Below are 14,268 nucleotides of genomic sequence, written 5' to 3' on the forward strand. Positions count from 1 at the left end.
GAACTCCAGATCTCATTGCATTGTCAAGTCTCAGCAGAGAGGCTGCATTCACACTACTGGGCACTGATTAAAAACTAGAAGAAAAACATTCTCAGCGCCCTGCCGACTTGTATAGTGAGGTCCCAGCAGTCTGCAAACTCAAAGCTGAGCTCCCGAGTGGAATTGTGTAGCTCGTTCCTCATTCTCCGACACTTATTGTCCCCCAGGGTTCTTTTCAGGCCTTTAGAGAGGCTTGGGCACGAGCTGAGTACTGCAACCCTCCATTAGACAGACGGGGAAACTGAGGGCGGCAGCCTTGGTTTGCACTCTCAGACGTTGTGACTGCCAAGTAGTCAGCTGGCCCGATGATGAAGAGACCCAGGCAAGCCAGAAGCTGCGGGCAGTGAAGGAGGGAGGAGGCCGGGGGTGGGGCGGAGGGAGGGGCCGGACCGGACTCACCATTCAATCGGGTTTGCCGGTTGGCTCGCACTCGCAGGAAGGTCTGGGAGAAAATCCCCGGCAGATGAAAAAAGAGAACAGAGCGTCAGACGCGGCCTGGGATCCCGGCCCCTACCCTAGGCCCCGACCCTTACCCAGGTCCGCCCCGCCCCAAACAGCCCGTAAACAAACCTACTTCCTCCCTCCCGCCGGCCCCCCTGGTCCTCCGGCCGCTCCGGGCCCTCGGCATAGCCGCCGGGGGTGCTCTAACGGGACCCCGCGGCCACCGCGCAGTGCCGCCCCAGCCCCAGCCTCCGGCGCTGTGGGCCCCGCGGCAGCCCGGCCGGCGAGGGCGGCGATGCGGGCGGATTCCCCCCGGCTGCCCGGCGGCGGCGGCACCTCAGCTCCCAGCAGCGGCGGCGGCCATGTTGGCCCTGATCACGTGATCCGTCGTCGTAACGCGCTGGAGGTGAAAGTTCACGGGGTTGGGGGGCGGGCAGACCCGGGCCAGGAAATTGCGGGCTTGCCACGGACTAACTACCTGCTGCGGCCGCCCCCTGCAGCCCCTCCCACAGCCCCTAAGGACTCCGTGCCCCAGCCTGGGCGGCCCACAGGTGCTCCCCACCACGCCACGCTCCTTCGGCCCCCGAGGTCGGCTCGGGCTCCTGCTTTCAGCGCGCGGGCCTAGAGCAACACCTCCAAGAGTGCTTTTCCGGGGAGAAGGCATAGGAATTCCAGGTCATCTGCAAGGCCTATATCTCCACCAGTGCCCAACAGGAAGATTTCCTCTCCAGCCCATCGCAGGATAGCCAACACTTTATCGCCTGCAGGCCATTCCTGAAGCTACCATAGGCATCACGTGACCATCAGGCCACCAGCGACCCAGAACAGGCACCATCCTCCTGGGTTCTCAGTACCGCTTGATGCCACTCCCCTCACACTGAATCTTCTGGATCTTGGATATCCACCTTTAAATACTGCACTTTTCTTATCTGTACCTCTAGTCTTTCCTACACAACCTTAAGCTTTGCCTCTGTAAGATTACATCCATCTCTCTCCTCATTTTCGCTTGTATAAATTTGTATTGGTGTGCTGACCACTCCAGAGCTGAAGTTGGTATGAGCCATTTGGGCAAACCCAGAGGCCAGCATGTCTCCCAGCTGTAGGAAGATAACTCCTCAGGATTTCCTCAGTGACTGCCTTGCTTTCACAGCACTTAGTTAAGATTAGCTCTAGATCTCCAGTTCCTCCCCCTAAAAAACTAATCCTCCACACCTGATCTTTCTTTTGTGCAAAATTAACGTGTTTCTTCTTTCAATCTTTCAGGGATTGACCAGAGTCTGCAGCTGGACTCACACCTGCCCTTCGTGGCCTATTTCAGTAGCCTGTTGTAGCACACCTATTCCATCCTTGGACCCCTGACAGCTTTGCAAAGCTACCTATAGATCTTCTGAACACCCTGTGCTCTGGTTCAGACAGCCCCACGCTCTGTGGTAGCCACAGCTCACTGCTGTGCATCCGCCAGGACTCTGGCAAGGCTCCATTTTTTTTTTTTTTATTTCCTACCCCATTACTAGGTTTGTTGTCTCTTGAGTTTTCTCAGTTCCTTAGCTTTCTTCTGATCACGTGTATTTTCACTATTTAAATGTTCTTTTCTTGGAGGGCAGCTCATCTCTGTCTAGTCACCAAGCATAGGTCTGGCATGAAGGAGGTGTCAGCAGAACAGAGACAAACCCTGGGCCAATAAAGAGCTGGGGGATTGCTGTGGTTTGAATATAGAATTATCCCTTATAGGCCCTTATGTTAAAGGCTTGATGTCTGTCTCAGTTCTGTCGGGAGGTGGTAGAACCCGGAAGAGGTAAGGCTGGTGAGAAGTCTTCTGCACAAGCACACACCCAAAGCAACAAGGCCAGCCAATTACAGGCTAAAATCACAAGCCAAAATAAGCCGTTCACGTCTCGGATATGTTACAACAATGGAAACCTTGACTAACACAGAAACAATCTAGGATACAGGGACATAGAGATTCTGTTTCAAATTTTAACTTGTTTCTCAAGAGTTATATTATTAGAAAAGTCTGGAGACCATGAATTCTAGCTTGTACAGTTGCCACGATGGTAAAGTGATGTCATGGTTGAAGCGGGTTAGACACTCAGCAGGGGTTAAGTCAATAGGAGTACAAACCAGAAACCAGGCCCAGTTCAGTGATTTGATTCCCCCCCCCCGTCCCCCAGTGTTGGGGACTGAACCAAAACGAGACCTCAAATATGCTAAGCAAGTGTTCTACTGCTGAGCCACACCTCTGTCACCTCTTATTATTTTAATTTCAAACAGGGTCTAGATAAGTTGAATCTTGAACCTGAGCCCATGCTGGCTTCAGCTTGCAGTTTGTCCCGTTTCAGCCTCCTGGGTAGCTGGGAATGCCCACTGATTTTAAAGTCCAACATATTTGCCTGGCATGGCACAGAAAGAACAGGAGATGCCCAGCGAGTTTCCAGTTTCATGTCTTGCCAATTTCAACTTTCCAAAAACACATCCAGGGAGTGCATAGCTTTACTTCTGCACGCATAGTCCTTTTCAACGAAACTGAAGTGTAACGGGTCCCTCAATCCACCATCCCGTATTATTCCATTGTGCTCTTTGCACACAGCATTGCCTTTATCTAGAATATCTTTTCTTTCTTGTTCACCAAGGGGAACTTCTACTTCTTTTCTAAAATCCAGGTCGGTCATTTCTCCCTCTGTGAGACTTGTTATGATTTTTGTTTCATTGTGTTTAGAAACTTATGTATTCCCTTTTCATCACATTTAAGCACAGCCACAGTGAAGGCAAAGACACTGGGCTGGGCAGGAGTGGTACCAGATCAACGTTTGAGCAAAGGAAGGCAAGGTCTTTGCTTTGGAGAAACTCCAAGGCTAGTCAGGTTCATTGTGATAGATTAAACGTGGTCACTGTTCTCTGCGGATTTTCTCCAGAACAGCATTTCCTCACCCCTTAATTAAGGGCTGACTTTGGGTCTTGCTTCACCCAGTAGAAAATGACAGATATGATGCTGTGTAAACTTCCAGATTCTGGTTTCCAGAAGCCTTGCGGCTTTGGCCACTGTTTTAGTGGGACATGTCCTAGCATCTGCTAAGAACACAAGGTGAGAGGCGGGCTGGAAATGTAGCTCAGTTGCTACAGTGGTTGCCTAGCATGTGTGAGATTCTGGCTTCAATCCCTATTGTCCCTCTGTCTCAGAGAAAGGGGGGGGGGTGTAATATGGCTAGGACAGGAACCAGGGACAGTATAACTGAACATGTGTGAGGCCAGTTCTGAGTGAGGAGCACAGTGAGGGAATGGCTGGTCAACCAGGACTCTATGTCCCACTGCAGAGACACTTCCACATCCATGTTTATTGCTGCATTTACAGTAACAAAGAAATAGAACCAGCCTAGGTGGCCGACAACAAGAATGGATAATGAAGGGCTGGGGCGGGGTGTGGCTCAGCAGTTAAAAGGAATTGTTTTTCACAGAGGATCCAAGTTCAGTTCCCAGCACCCACATGGCGCCTCACAACCATCCTTAACTCCAGTTCCAGGGGATCTGACTCTCTCCTCTGACCTCTGAGGACACCAGGCACTCACATGGTGCACAAACATACATGAAAGCAAAAACACGTTACACGTAAAGATAAACCTAAAGAAATTTAAAGAATGGAAACTGAAAATGTACTATATATACACTATTGAATTGTGTGTGTATGTGTGTGTGTGTGTAGGCTAAAAATGTTGAGTATGTCTTCTAATGCTCCACTTTATTTTTTGAGATGGTCTCTCACAGACCTGAAAGTTCATCTCTGATGGCTGGCTGAAAAGCAAGACCTTGGAACCCTCCTGCCTCTACCCCCAGCCCTGGAGCTATGGGGACAAGCCTGTGCTCTCCATCTTCTTAAGTGTGCTAGGGATCTGAACTCGGGTCCTTGTGTTTACACAGTAAACTCTTTACTCAGTGAGCCGTCTCCCCAGCCCTGCACAACGGAATTATATTCAGCTTGTGAAGAAAAATGAAATCATGAACTTTGCAGGCAAATGGGTGAATCCATAGAGTATTAGATTAAGTAAAATAACCCAGACTCAGAAAAACATTTCATGTTCTTTCTTACATGTGGATCCTAGCATATGTCCATGTGTATGTATAGTTTAAAAACCAGTAACAAGAAGGGAAAAGGAAGTGTTGAGAAACTGAAGACGGCGACAGGACATGTGTGACATGAGAGCAGAAAGGGGGCATGGGCACGGGGTGGAAGGCATGTAAGGAGGACAGGGAGAAGATAGGGGAGGAAGAGCTACAGAACACATTTTATGTGAAATGCCATCATGAAACCAAATACTATGTATAATAATTTAAAAATTTTAAGAGAAAAAAAGGAAAATATTAATTTGTGCCAAGCCAACAAGTTTTGGGGCAGCATGTTGTATATTAGTAGATAATGGGCATGTGTTGGAACAGGTGATCGCAACATACGGTGACTGTGCCAAAACCTGTGACACACAGGGTGATGAGAAGAGGTAGATAATCTGGGAAGGCTTCTTGGAGGAGACAGTGTTTCAGCAGGATGTTGAGGGGCAAGTAGAAATTTGTGGGGTGAAAGATCCCTGTCAAAAGTAGCTTGTCTAAGGAGAGGGAAGGAAGAGAAGGTGTGTTCAGGGTGTGGGTAGCATTAGCTCAGCAAGCTGAGGCCAAGGCATTGTGGAAGGGAGTCTCACAAATGGAAGCTGGGAATACAAATTGGATCCAAATCACAGAATGCCTTGGTGCCACGCAGAGAGCTTAAGACTTTGGCTTAGAAATTGATTAATCTGATTTGTTATTTAAGAAGGTACTTGGAAATCTTTGAATGTGGGAGGCTGAGACAAAAGGATTGCATCAAGTGTGAGGTCTGAGCTTCAAAATGAGACTCTGTACCAACACTACCTCCCCCCTCCACACAAAAAAACCTGAAATGTTAATACATAGTAGCACATAACTATAATACTCGCACTTGGAAGGCAGAGGCAGGAGACTCACCATGAGTTTGGGACCAGACTGGGCAATAAGCTGAGAACCTATCTCAAATAGGAAAGGCTGCTTAGGCTCTAGAAGGGGGGACTCAGGGGCGCCCAAATGTGCTCCAGAGGTTTCCACGACTCCCTAAACCAGCTGCAAATAAACACCAGCTAGGAATGCCCGAGCACCGTCTTTTAGGCAGAGGCCTGCCTCTACCTTTCAAGCCCTGGGATTAAAGGTGTGTGCCGCCACCACCCAGTTTTATTCTTTTAAATTCTTCCCTTTTTGTGTGTATTGATATTTTACCTGTATGTATGCATGAATATATGCATGCATGTATGTATGTATGTATGTGCACCATGTATGTGGGGCTCACGGGGGCCAGGAGAGGATATTGCATCCCTTGCGACTGGGATTCTAGGCGGTTGGGAGCCCAGGGACCTCTGGCAAAGTAGCCAGTGCTCTGGTTTTAACCACTGAGCCATCTCTCCAGCCCCTTAGTCTATGCATTTTAAGCCCATTCCAAGAAGATGCCAGTTCAGGCTAGGGTCTAGCCTACTCTTAGACCTAGAAAATTGTGTTTTCCTTTTCTGAATGGTGCTAGGATAGATCCATGCTGGCAAGTGCTCTGTCGGTGAGTCACATTCCCAGCCTCTAGCTGTGCTTGACCCTGCGCTTCAGAGCTTAGCATCCCAGGGCCGGGCTGTCTGCCGGGAAGAAAGGTTTTCTGGGAAGACACCTCTAGCTCCAGCCGAAGTTGTACCCCCGCTATCAGTCCTTGCCGTTCTACCCTCCCACAGCAGATCAGGGTTCATTTCCCTTTGAGACTGGGGCTCGCTGGGGGGACTGCTGCCATTTAAACACATGGTCCTCGGGGCAGGCTCTTGTTTTCTGCCATCTGAGCGGGTTCTCAAAGGCAGGGATCTCTCTCCCAGACCAAGCTCCTGGAGGAAGATCTTCCTCTTTTATCTCAGAGAAAGCCCATGTGGTTCCATTGGTGCCATGGGGTTCCTATCCTGCTCTGATCTTTTAGGACATCGGGCTTGTTTCCTTCCTGATTGGCTAAGACGCCCACAGGCAATATCTGCCTGCTTCTCTCCCTGGACCCCCGTATTTGTCAGGTTTGGCAGGAACGCGTGCTTTCTCGGCACTAGTGATCCGGTTCGAGCGGTCAGAGATCTCCAGTGAACCTGGGCAATGCTTCCAGGCCCCTTACAAGACACACATCTCCTAAGCTACTCCTTGATGGATAGGATGCTTCAGAGGCGCTCCGAGCCCAGCGGAGCCCCAGAGAACTTGGCATCTCACCCTAAAGTTCATCTGCTTGATAAGGCCCATTCCTGACGCCTGTGTGCCTTTTGGTACAAAGGCACCAAACCCAGCTCCCACCTCTTCAGGAGGAGTTGGCACCACCCCGGGCTTGACTCTCACTGGGTGAGATTTCTTCGGGCCTCCTGCCACACCTCCCTCACCTGGTATCTGTCTGAGTGGTGCAGATCTTCGGCGGCAGAAGAGTGTGGGGAGGCCGTCGGGGAGTCTCCTTCCCTCTTGATGGAAGCGGACAACAGGAGGGACTGAAAGAAGAAAAGGACACGTGGCCCCAGGCCAAGTGAGACCCACGTTCAGTGCCCAGGAGCTCCCAGTGCTCAGGGAGTTCTAAAAGCACAACAGAGGAAGAGCACAGGGACAGAGGACTGCTCTGAAAACTGGAAGTGACGTGGTCACGCACAGAAGTCTGGTTGTGAGAGAGGATGGATGGTCTTGGGTCTACGTATAGACCCTTGCTTGTGTATTTTGTTTGAGACAATGTCTCACTCTTAGCCCAGGCTGGCTTGGAACTCCTAGTGATCCTCCTATTACAGCCTCCCAATTGCTGAGGTTACAGGTATGGACCAGAATACCTGGCGAGACCCTTGCTTCTGCTGAGCTCTACCTCGGTGGGAGGGATTGCTAACCTCCTCTCAGTAGACATGCTTTGTTCTTCCTTCAAAAGCTGATACTCTGGGACCCACATGAAGGGCTGGGGGTAAAGCCACATACCTGCCGCCTTGCCTGTCCCTAATACATGCCGATGGCAGCCCCACCGTGGAGACAGTAAATTAAATAGTATGTATGAGTTTCCAGCATGTGGCTGAGGATGTACGCTGGGTCCATTTAGTCCTGTGCTGTGGTGATGACCCTAGCAAAAAACCCCGGCAAAACCAATCCCCCTCCGTCAATCCCGGATGGCCTCTTCTACATACGCCTACAGTTTAGATTAATAAACTGTCTGCTTTAAATTGTGTGAGAGCACCGCAATTCTAAATACCACATGGCATGTTCAGCCCAAGAGCCAGCTCTTGCCAAGGCCTGTTCAGCTGCAAATGGGGACTCAGGGGCTTGAAAATAATCTATTCCCCCTCCCTTCTTCAGCTTGCACGGCTCTGAGCCGGAAGCTCACAATTCTCTAGAAGTCCTCCCCAGCCTGGAAAGCCATGCCAAATCGCCAGTGACAGCCCAAAGAAAGCAATTTGGGGAAGACAGAGCGGTCATTTATCCTTCATCTCTGACTGAACCTTAGGATGTGACCTGCATGCAGTGGCCAGGCTATACATCCTTGGGCAAGGGCCCTCGGAAGTGAGGGGGTATGGTCCCCAGCTGCCACTAAGCCAGGACACCCTGAGGCATCCACAGCTCAGGAGCTAAAGGAGGAAGGAGGCTGCAGAGGGCCTGGGATGGGGTTGCCTCCAAAAGGGACTTCTTCACTGACCTAAGCCTCATAGGAGGCCTGGTGGGTGACAGCCCCAGCCAGAAAGATGTCAGGTGATGTTCTCCGATCCCAAGGAAGGTGTTGAGAAAAGAGAACAGTGTGCCACAGTGTGTAGGGGCCCAACAGTAACAAAGCTTTTCTCTGTCTTTCTCTCTCTCTCTAGGTTAGAAGCCCTGAGAGGCCTCAGCATTACACCTGGGGCATGCAGAATAAAAAAAGGTCACTGGCGCTTTTTAAACATGGACCAAAAAGCAGTAAAATGTGTTTTGAAAAAAAAAAAATCCTGGCATTAAATCATGACTTTTTGCCTGGCTCTTCGCCTCATTAAAAGTGGCCTTTTGGAAGGTAAAATTATCATTGTAAGCGATAAGATCTTTAAGAAAATAATTCACGGCTTCTTCACCCTTTAATATGATAGCCGCCACCGGCTAATTTTTTTCTTAATGGCAACGAGGCCATCAATCTTGTCTAAGGGCCCCTCGCCCTCTCCTCCTTCTCCCTCCCTCCCTCCCTTCCTCCCTCCTTTCCTCTCAGACTCTTGCTTCAACCTTCTGCTTCCTACCTCTTTCTCACATGACCTGCTTCCCTAAAGCTGAGGTCAAGGCCAAGGGGAAGCCAAAGACTGCTCAGCTTTGGGGCATTTATCTGGAAGTAGGTGAGCAGTGATCCTTTTTTTCTGCATCTATCGAGGCATGCCAGTGTCCAAGCTTGTAGGAATGTGTCCATGCTTAAGTCTTCCTGGGTACACATTCTGACCTATGGGTCATATATGTGAGAGGTGGATATGGATGAGTGTGCTAGCAAGGGTTGGTCATTAGAACACAAGCCCTTCTGGTTTCCAGTGTCTCAGTCCTGCCACTCATACTCAGGTAGTGGCTGTGCTAGGAGCTTGTCATGACCTTCAGTTACTTCACCGTCAAATATTAAGTGTCTGGGCCAAGCAAGCCTGTATGGCTTCCTGCCTCCTCCATCTAGTCTACAGCTGCCTGATTTCCCCATCCCTTTCTCCTTCAGACCTTGGCAAGGGTGGACACAAATCCCAGGCTAGTTTGGGCTCTCTATCCCTCCTTCCGATATTAGCTGTGACTCAGTGAGTTTTGAATGAGGTGAATAGTTTACCTTCTCCCTTTTAGAAGCCCGAGGGGTAGTTGGCCAACATCATGGAGGTGACACTTGTCACTGGCTTCTTTTTCCCAAAATTACCCTCTCAGAGGTCACTGGTGACTTTGGGCCTTTCAAATATATGGACCTCTTCATGTCCCTTTCCCTACTGGACTGCTAACTGCCCAGACATTTGGAAATAGTTCTTCTTTAGGGAACTGGGAAGCATGCTCTCCTGTGACCCTTCTACTAATTTCCTCACTTTTTATTGATCAAAAGTACAGGGGTCTCTGAGGGGTTTTTTCCTTGACATCTGTTCTTATCTTCCCCATACTCCCACTCACCGAAAAATTTGTTCCCCAAGGTTTAACACTTATTTCTCACTTGACATGACACACATCAGGGGAGTAGTGTGGGGACTTCCAAGAAAGGGGACAGCCTTAGACAGAGGGGCACCTCTTCCTCTCCAGGTCTCCATTCCCTCACAATCATCACCTCTGAGGAAACAGCACCACCTGTTCCCTGTGGGAAAGTCAGGGGGCCAAGAGGGGACATTTGCTCTTCATCTTTCTCCATCTGATGCATTCAAGGTACTCTTACAGTTTCTGTTCAGAGGGGCCAACTCTCTCCTCAGACAGACCCAGCATCCTCTCTGGTTCTCTCTCACATGTGCAAGCATATGCTCACACACTCATGCAGAGAGATTGAGGTGTGTGGGGGAGGAGAGAGACACGCACACATACACACACACACACACACACACTTGGCTTCTATTTGTACTAAATTTCTATGCTTTCTTTAACTGCTTACAGCTCACCTTCCTCCCTTAAGCCTCCCAGACCTTAGTGTCTGTGTTGCCTACACCTCAGGCCACTTTTGCCTCTGACCCATCTCCTAGCTAGAAAAAGAGAAAGTCAGGAAATTGTTTTATTCAGATGGATTCTGCTCCCCCAGCCACACCCTAACACATCAACTAGCCCTAGGCATCAGGCTGATGTCCACACACTGAAGGCAGCAGAGTCCATGGAGAGTGCCTCTTTCTCAGGAGGAGCCACATCCTGGTAGGCCTTGGTTGGAATGGGCAAGAGAGAAAACATAATTGGCCACCTACCTTGGGGGTGCCTGGAGCCATGGCATCCTTCAGAAGGGAATTTTTGCTGCCAAGAAAGAACAGAACAAGGTGACCATTCTACCTGGTGCCTGGCTCGTGTGGAGGGTAGATTAGCAAGCTAAGCCCAAGAGAAGGCATTTTCAAGCATGACACAGTCCATCCAGCCCAGCCTAGCCCCACCTAGGACACTCAACCCACTGTCCTAGGACCTAACTCAGCTTCTACCAGGTGCCAAGGACCATCCTGGTCCCTGGGAGGGGACACAGACACCAGTATCAAAGAAAGGGGCTTTACCTAGAGTCAGCCCTGAAGGTTCTGTCTGTCCTGGAAGCTCCCTTCCCTACACTCCCTGTTCCTTGCCTGCTTAGTTCCTATGGGACTGGGGTGATGGGGCTGACATGACTCTTGTCAATTCTTCCTCCAACATGCTGCAAACTGTGTTAGGCTAGGAATGATCTTTCCCTGATTCAATTTGTCAGCCCCAGGCCCTCCGGCATCGGGTGGCAGGCAGGAGGGAGCTGGCCCCTGAAATATGGTGGGCAGTTCAGAGCAGGAGGGGGCTGGGGTGGGAGGTGATGGATGGGTTGTGGGGGAGGCGAGGGCTGTGTTTAATAACAAAACTGGTATGCAAGACCACATCCCACGCTAAGCATGAGTGATCCAGAGCCACAGAGTATTACAAATCCCGCTAAACAGATGCTGACAATGGGACAAGACGTATCAAATCAGATCCACTTCAGAAACATTAATATCCCTGTTCCCGCCCCTCCCTGCCTGCTGCCCCCACTCCGCTGCTGCATCTGCGCTCACTCGCTGGTGCGTGTGCATGCACAGACACATGCACCCACACAAACACATGCACAGAAGCAGACACAGACCATTTTCATGGGCTGTCCGCACCGACACACATACAAAGCACACACGTAGACTACAGCCACAGCCACACAGCCAGAAAGCATGAAAGGACACAGATACATTGAGAGCAGAATACGTGGGGCAGATATGGACTTGGTGAGTGTATGCACAAGGAACACCATACTCGGGCACCCAGTAGCCAAACAGCGAGATGCACGACGTGCAAGCAAAAGCGTGGGCAGAAATGGCTAAAGTACTGGTTGTCAGCGGAAGGAGTGTGTGCACACCCAGGGAACACTTGGCAAGGTCTGAATATACATGGATGTCTATACATAAACACGTGCATACAGGCATACACACCTAATATACATGAGGCAAATGTCCTACCGTTGAGTGACATTCTAAGCCCCTAGAGATAGTTTGATTGATTTCTGATTGTTCAAACTGGGTGTAGAAAGGGGGTTGCTACTGGCATCTAGTGGGTAGATGGTGTTTAACAACCTATACTATCCCAGACAGCCCCCTCACAGAGGATTATCAGACCCAAAAAGTCAATAGTGCTGAGGTGGAGAAGCCCTGGTCTCAAGGCACATACACAGACTATCTTCCTTACCGACAGGCACACAGATGCAGGCAGTCATACCCGGAGACGCAGACATGCATACAGATGTGCAAGGCCACGGGGTCACTCCCAGAGACATGGCCATAAAGACAAATTCACAACAGACTGGGTGAAGAGCTGCTCTCAGACACAAATCCACACAAACGCAAGCAGAGATGGAGAGGCCTATGAGCACCGACACACTCAGACACACGGATACCTACAGACGTGAACACCTGAGGGATCACATACACACACACACACACACACACACACACACACACACACACACACACACGACAGTGCAGAGACCACCAGTCTCCACAGCAGGAGAAGGCCCATGTCTGGGCTACCAATCTGTTTACACAGCAGGAACAGCACAGAAGAGAGAGGACTGCCAGTCGAGGTTCTATTCGATTACAGTTTGTTCATTAGCCGTCTATGCCTGGCCCTAACCAAGGCACTGGGCATATAGGGGGGAAGCTGAGCTGCCCTTGGAGAGAAACTGGTTTGTTCGCAGCTCCGATCACTTCTTACCCTCTTCCTTCACTCGGTGGACAAACGTGAACATCACTATTCCTATTCCGGCTACAAAGTGAGCTATCTGCTACCCACACCGTCGCCATTCTTGACCCTGGACTGGCATACGGGCTATTACCTGTTGTGGCTGCATTAGATGAGGTCAGCAACTGAAGTAATAAAGACGTTATTATGCACCTACTGTATACGACAGAGACAGGCCTTGTAAATGTAATTTTGCTCAATTTCTACCAAACTTTGCAAAGTTGACTAACAGGCTAGGTGGCACCTCTATGGTCACACAGCCCACGGAGGGCTTGGGGTTTGAGTTTTTGTTTTTGTTCTGTTTTTTAATACCGCCTCTCTAAAGTTATGTCGGACTTAGGATCTAGTGCCAAACACTGAGTTTCGTTTCTTCTCCGCTTGCTGTGCAGCTTTGGGCAAGGACTCGCTGATACTGGACTCATCTCCTTGGCTGGTACGTGGGATGGGGTCACTCGGGGTCAGGATGTCCAGCCTGTGCTCTGGCAAGCCCATCTTTCTATCCTTCTTAGCAAAGCTCTTCCCTTTGCTTACGCAGAGCCAGCTCAGCCTCAGCCTCCCGCCCTGGCTCTAAGCAATGCTTCCTCCTGCCCTTCCTTCTATCAATCCCTTTAACACCAAGTTTTCTTGGTTTCTTGGAGAGCCTGAAAGCCTGGTGAGTGGCTTGCTTTGGAGGAGAGAGGTTTAAGTCCTGAGCTGGAAGCAGCCTGGCTCCCGCCCAGCCCATCAGCTCTGCCTTCTCGTCCCCTCCCTGTTTCCACAGCCCGCCCCCAACAATTTCCTTCCTTGCTCAGTCACTCGCTGCCTAGTGATCCATGGGTTTTAAATTATAACTGGGACCCAGGAAACGCGTTCCTAAGTACAATATTCATGGGCTGGGCTGACACTTTTAATTAAGGTGATTTACACTGAATTATCCTTGGAAATAAAGAAATGGTGCGCTGCCCGGGAATAAACCATCATCACCAGCCGCCTTTGTAAGTTACACTTCGTTTTAATCTATTTGGGGAATTGTTTATCTAGTTCATTACCCAACCAAACACCGAGGCCGGCCTTAAATAAGGCTTAAGTAGGGGTGGGGGCCCTGCCATCTCTACACCCCGCCTCTCCTTCAGAGCTACCCAATTTCCCTTTAGATTTTTTTTTTTCCAGCCCTTTTAAAGCACTTCCCAGAGAAGGCTGTTTCCTAGCCCAGAGGCCGGCTTTCATAGAGGACATCTCTGAGTTCGGGTCCCACCAGCCCCACTTTCAGCTCTGTGAATGTTCCATGCCCAAGGCTGTTTCTTCCTCGTGGCTGGAAACTCCTTTTAAGGGCCACAGAAAGGTCTCAGAGCCAGCCCTTTCACCTGCCCTGCCGTCTTCAGCCCCATCTAGCCCCTAGCCCAACACCATCTCAGAGGTACCCTGGCCTCAGCTCACCCAGAACCCTACCCTGTTGCCTTCCTGCTCTCTGGACATCATCTCTACCACACTTCCAACCATCCAAGTCAGAGTGTTCTAGTAGGTACCCTAGGTAGTTGCTTGGCCTCTCTTTCCTGCATCCTCTTATTCTGCATCCTCCACTTTCAGCCACGGTCCTAGGGCAGCCTGGACCCTTGATTTGCCTCCTTGCTTCTGCTCCCAGCCCACTTCTTCATACCAGGACATAATGTCTCACTAACATGTGGGCTACCCTCTAGTGTGGGAGGCCCTTCTGACTGTGGGTTCGAGCCAGTGTTGCTTTCTTTGTTCTAGGGAGCCAAGTCCTTGGGTCTAAGGGAGCCCTTGTTAAGGTTCTAGATGGAGAAAAACACAATCCGGTGAGGTAAAACAGGGGTGTGGGTGCGACCTGGAAAAGGGTAGTGT

The 14,268-nt window shown here is 50.2% G+C and overlaps 1 protein-coding gene across 3 annotated transcripts in view; it reads right to left on the reverse strand.

The window, feature by feature from the left end:
* Rnf220 (ring finger protein 220) overlaps positions 1-14,268 on the reverse strand; it is a 213,575-nt gene that overhangs the window by 17,331 nt on the left and 181,976 nt on the right. For 2 of the 3 annotated variants that reach the window (XM_055618579.1, XM_055618578.1), the window contains exons 3-5: positions 10,407-10,452; positions 6,918-7,019; positions 439-481 (exon numbers count right to left, since the gene is read on the reverse strand). In XM_055618579.1, the coding sequence (XP_055474554.1) occupies positions 439-481; positions 6,918-7,019; positions 10,407-10,452 (191 nt within the window). Of the gene's footprint in view, positions 1-438; positions 482-613; positions 868-6,917; positions 7,020-10,406; positions 10,453-14,268 lie in introns of those variants that run through there. The other variant, XM_055618580.1, reaches the window with a different exon arrangement.

The sequence above is a fragment of the Psammomys obesus genome, unplaced genomic scaffold, assembly GCF_907164565.1.
Source record: "Psammomys obesus unplaced genomic scaffold, mPsaObe1.curated_primary_1811, whole genome shotgun sequence".
In the NCBI taxonomy this organism is placed as follows: Eukaryota; Metazoa; Chordata; class Mammalia; order Rodentia; family Muridae; genus Psammomys; species Psammomys obesus.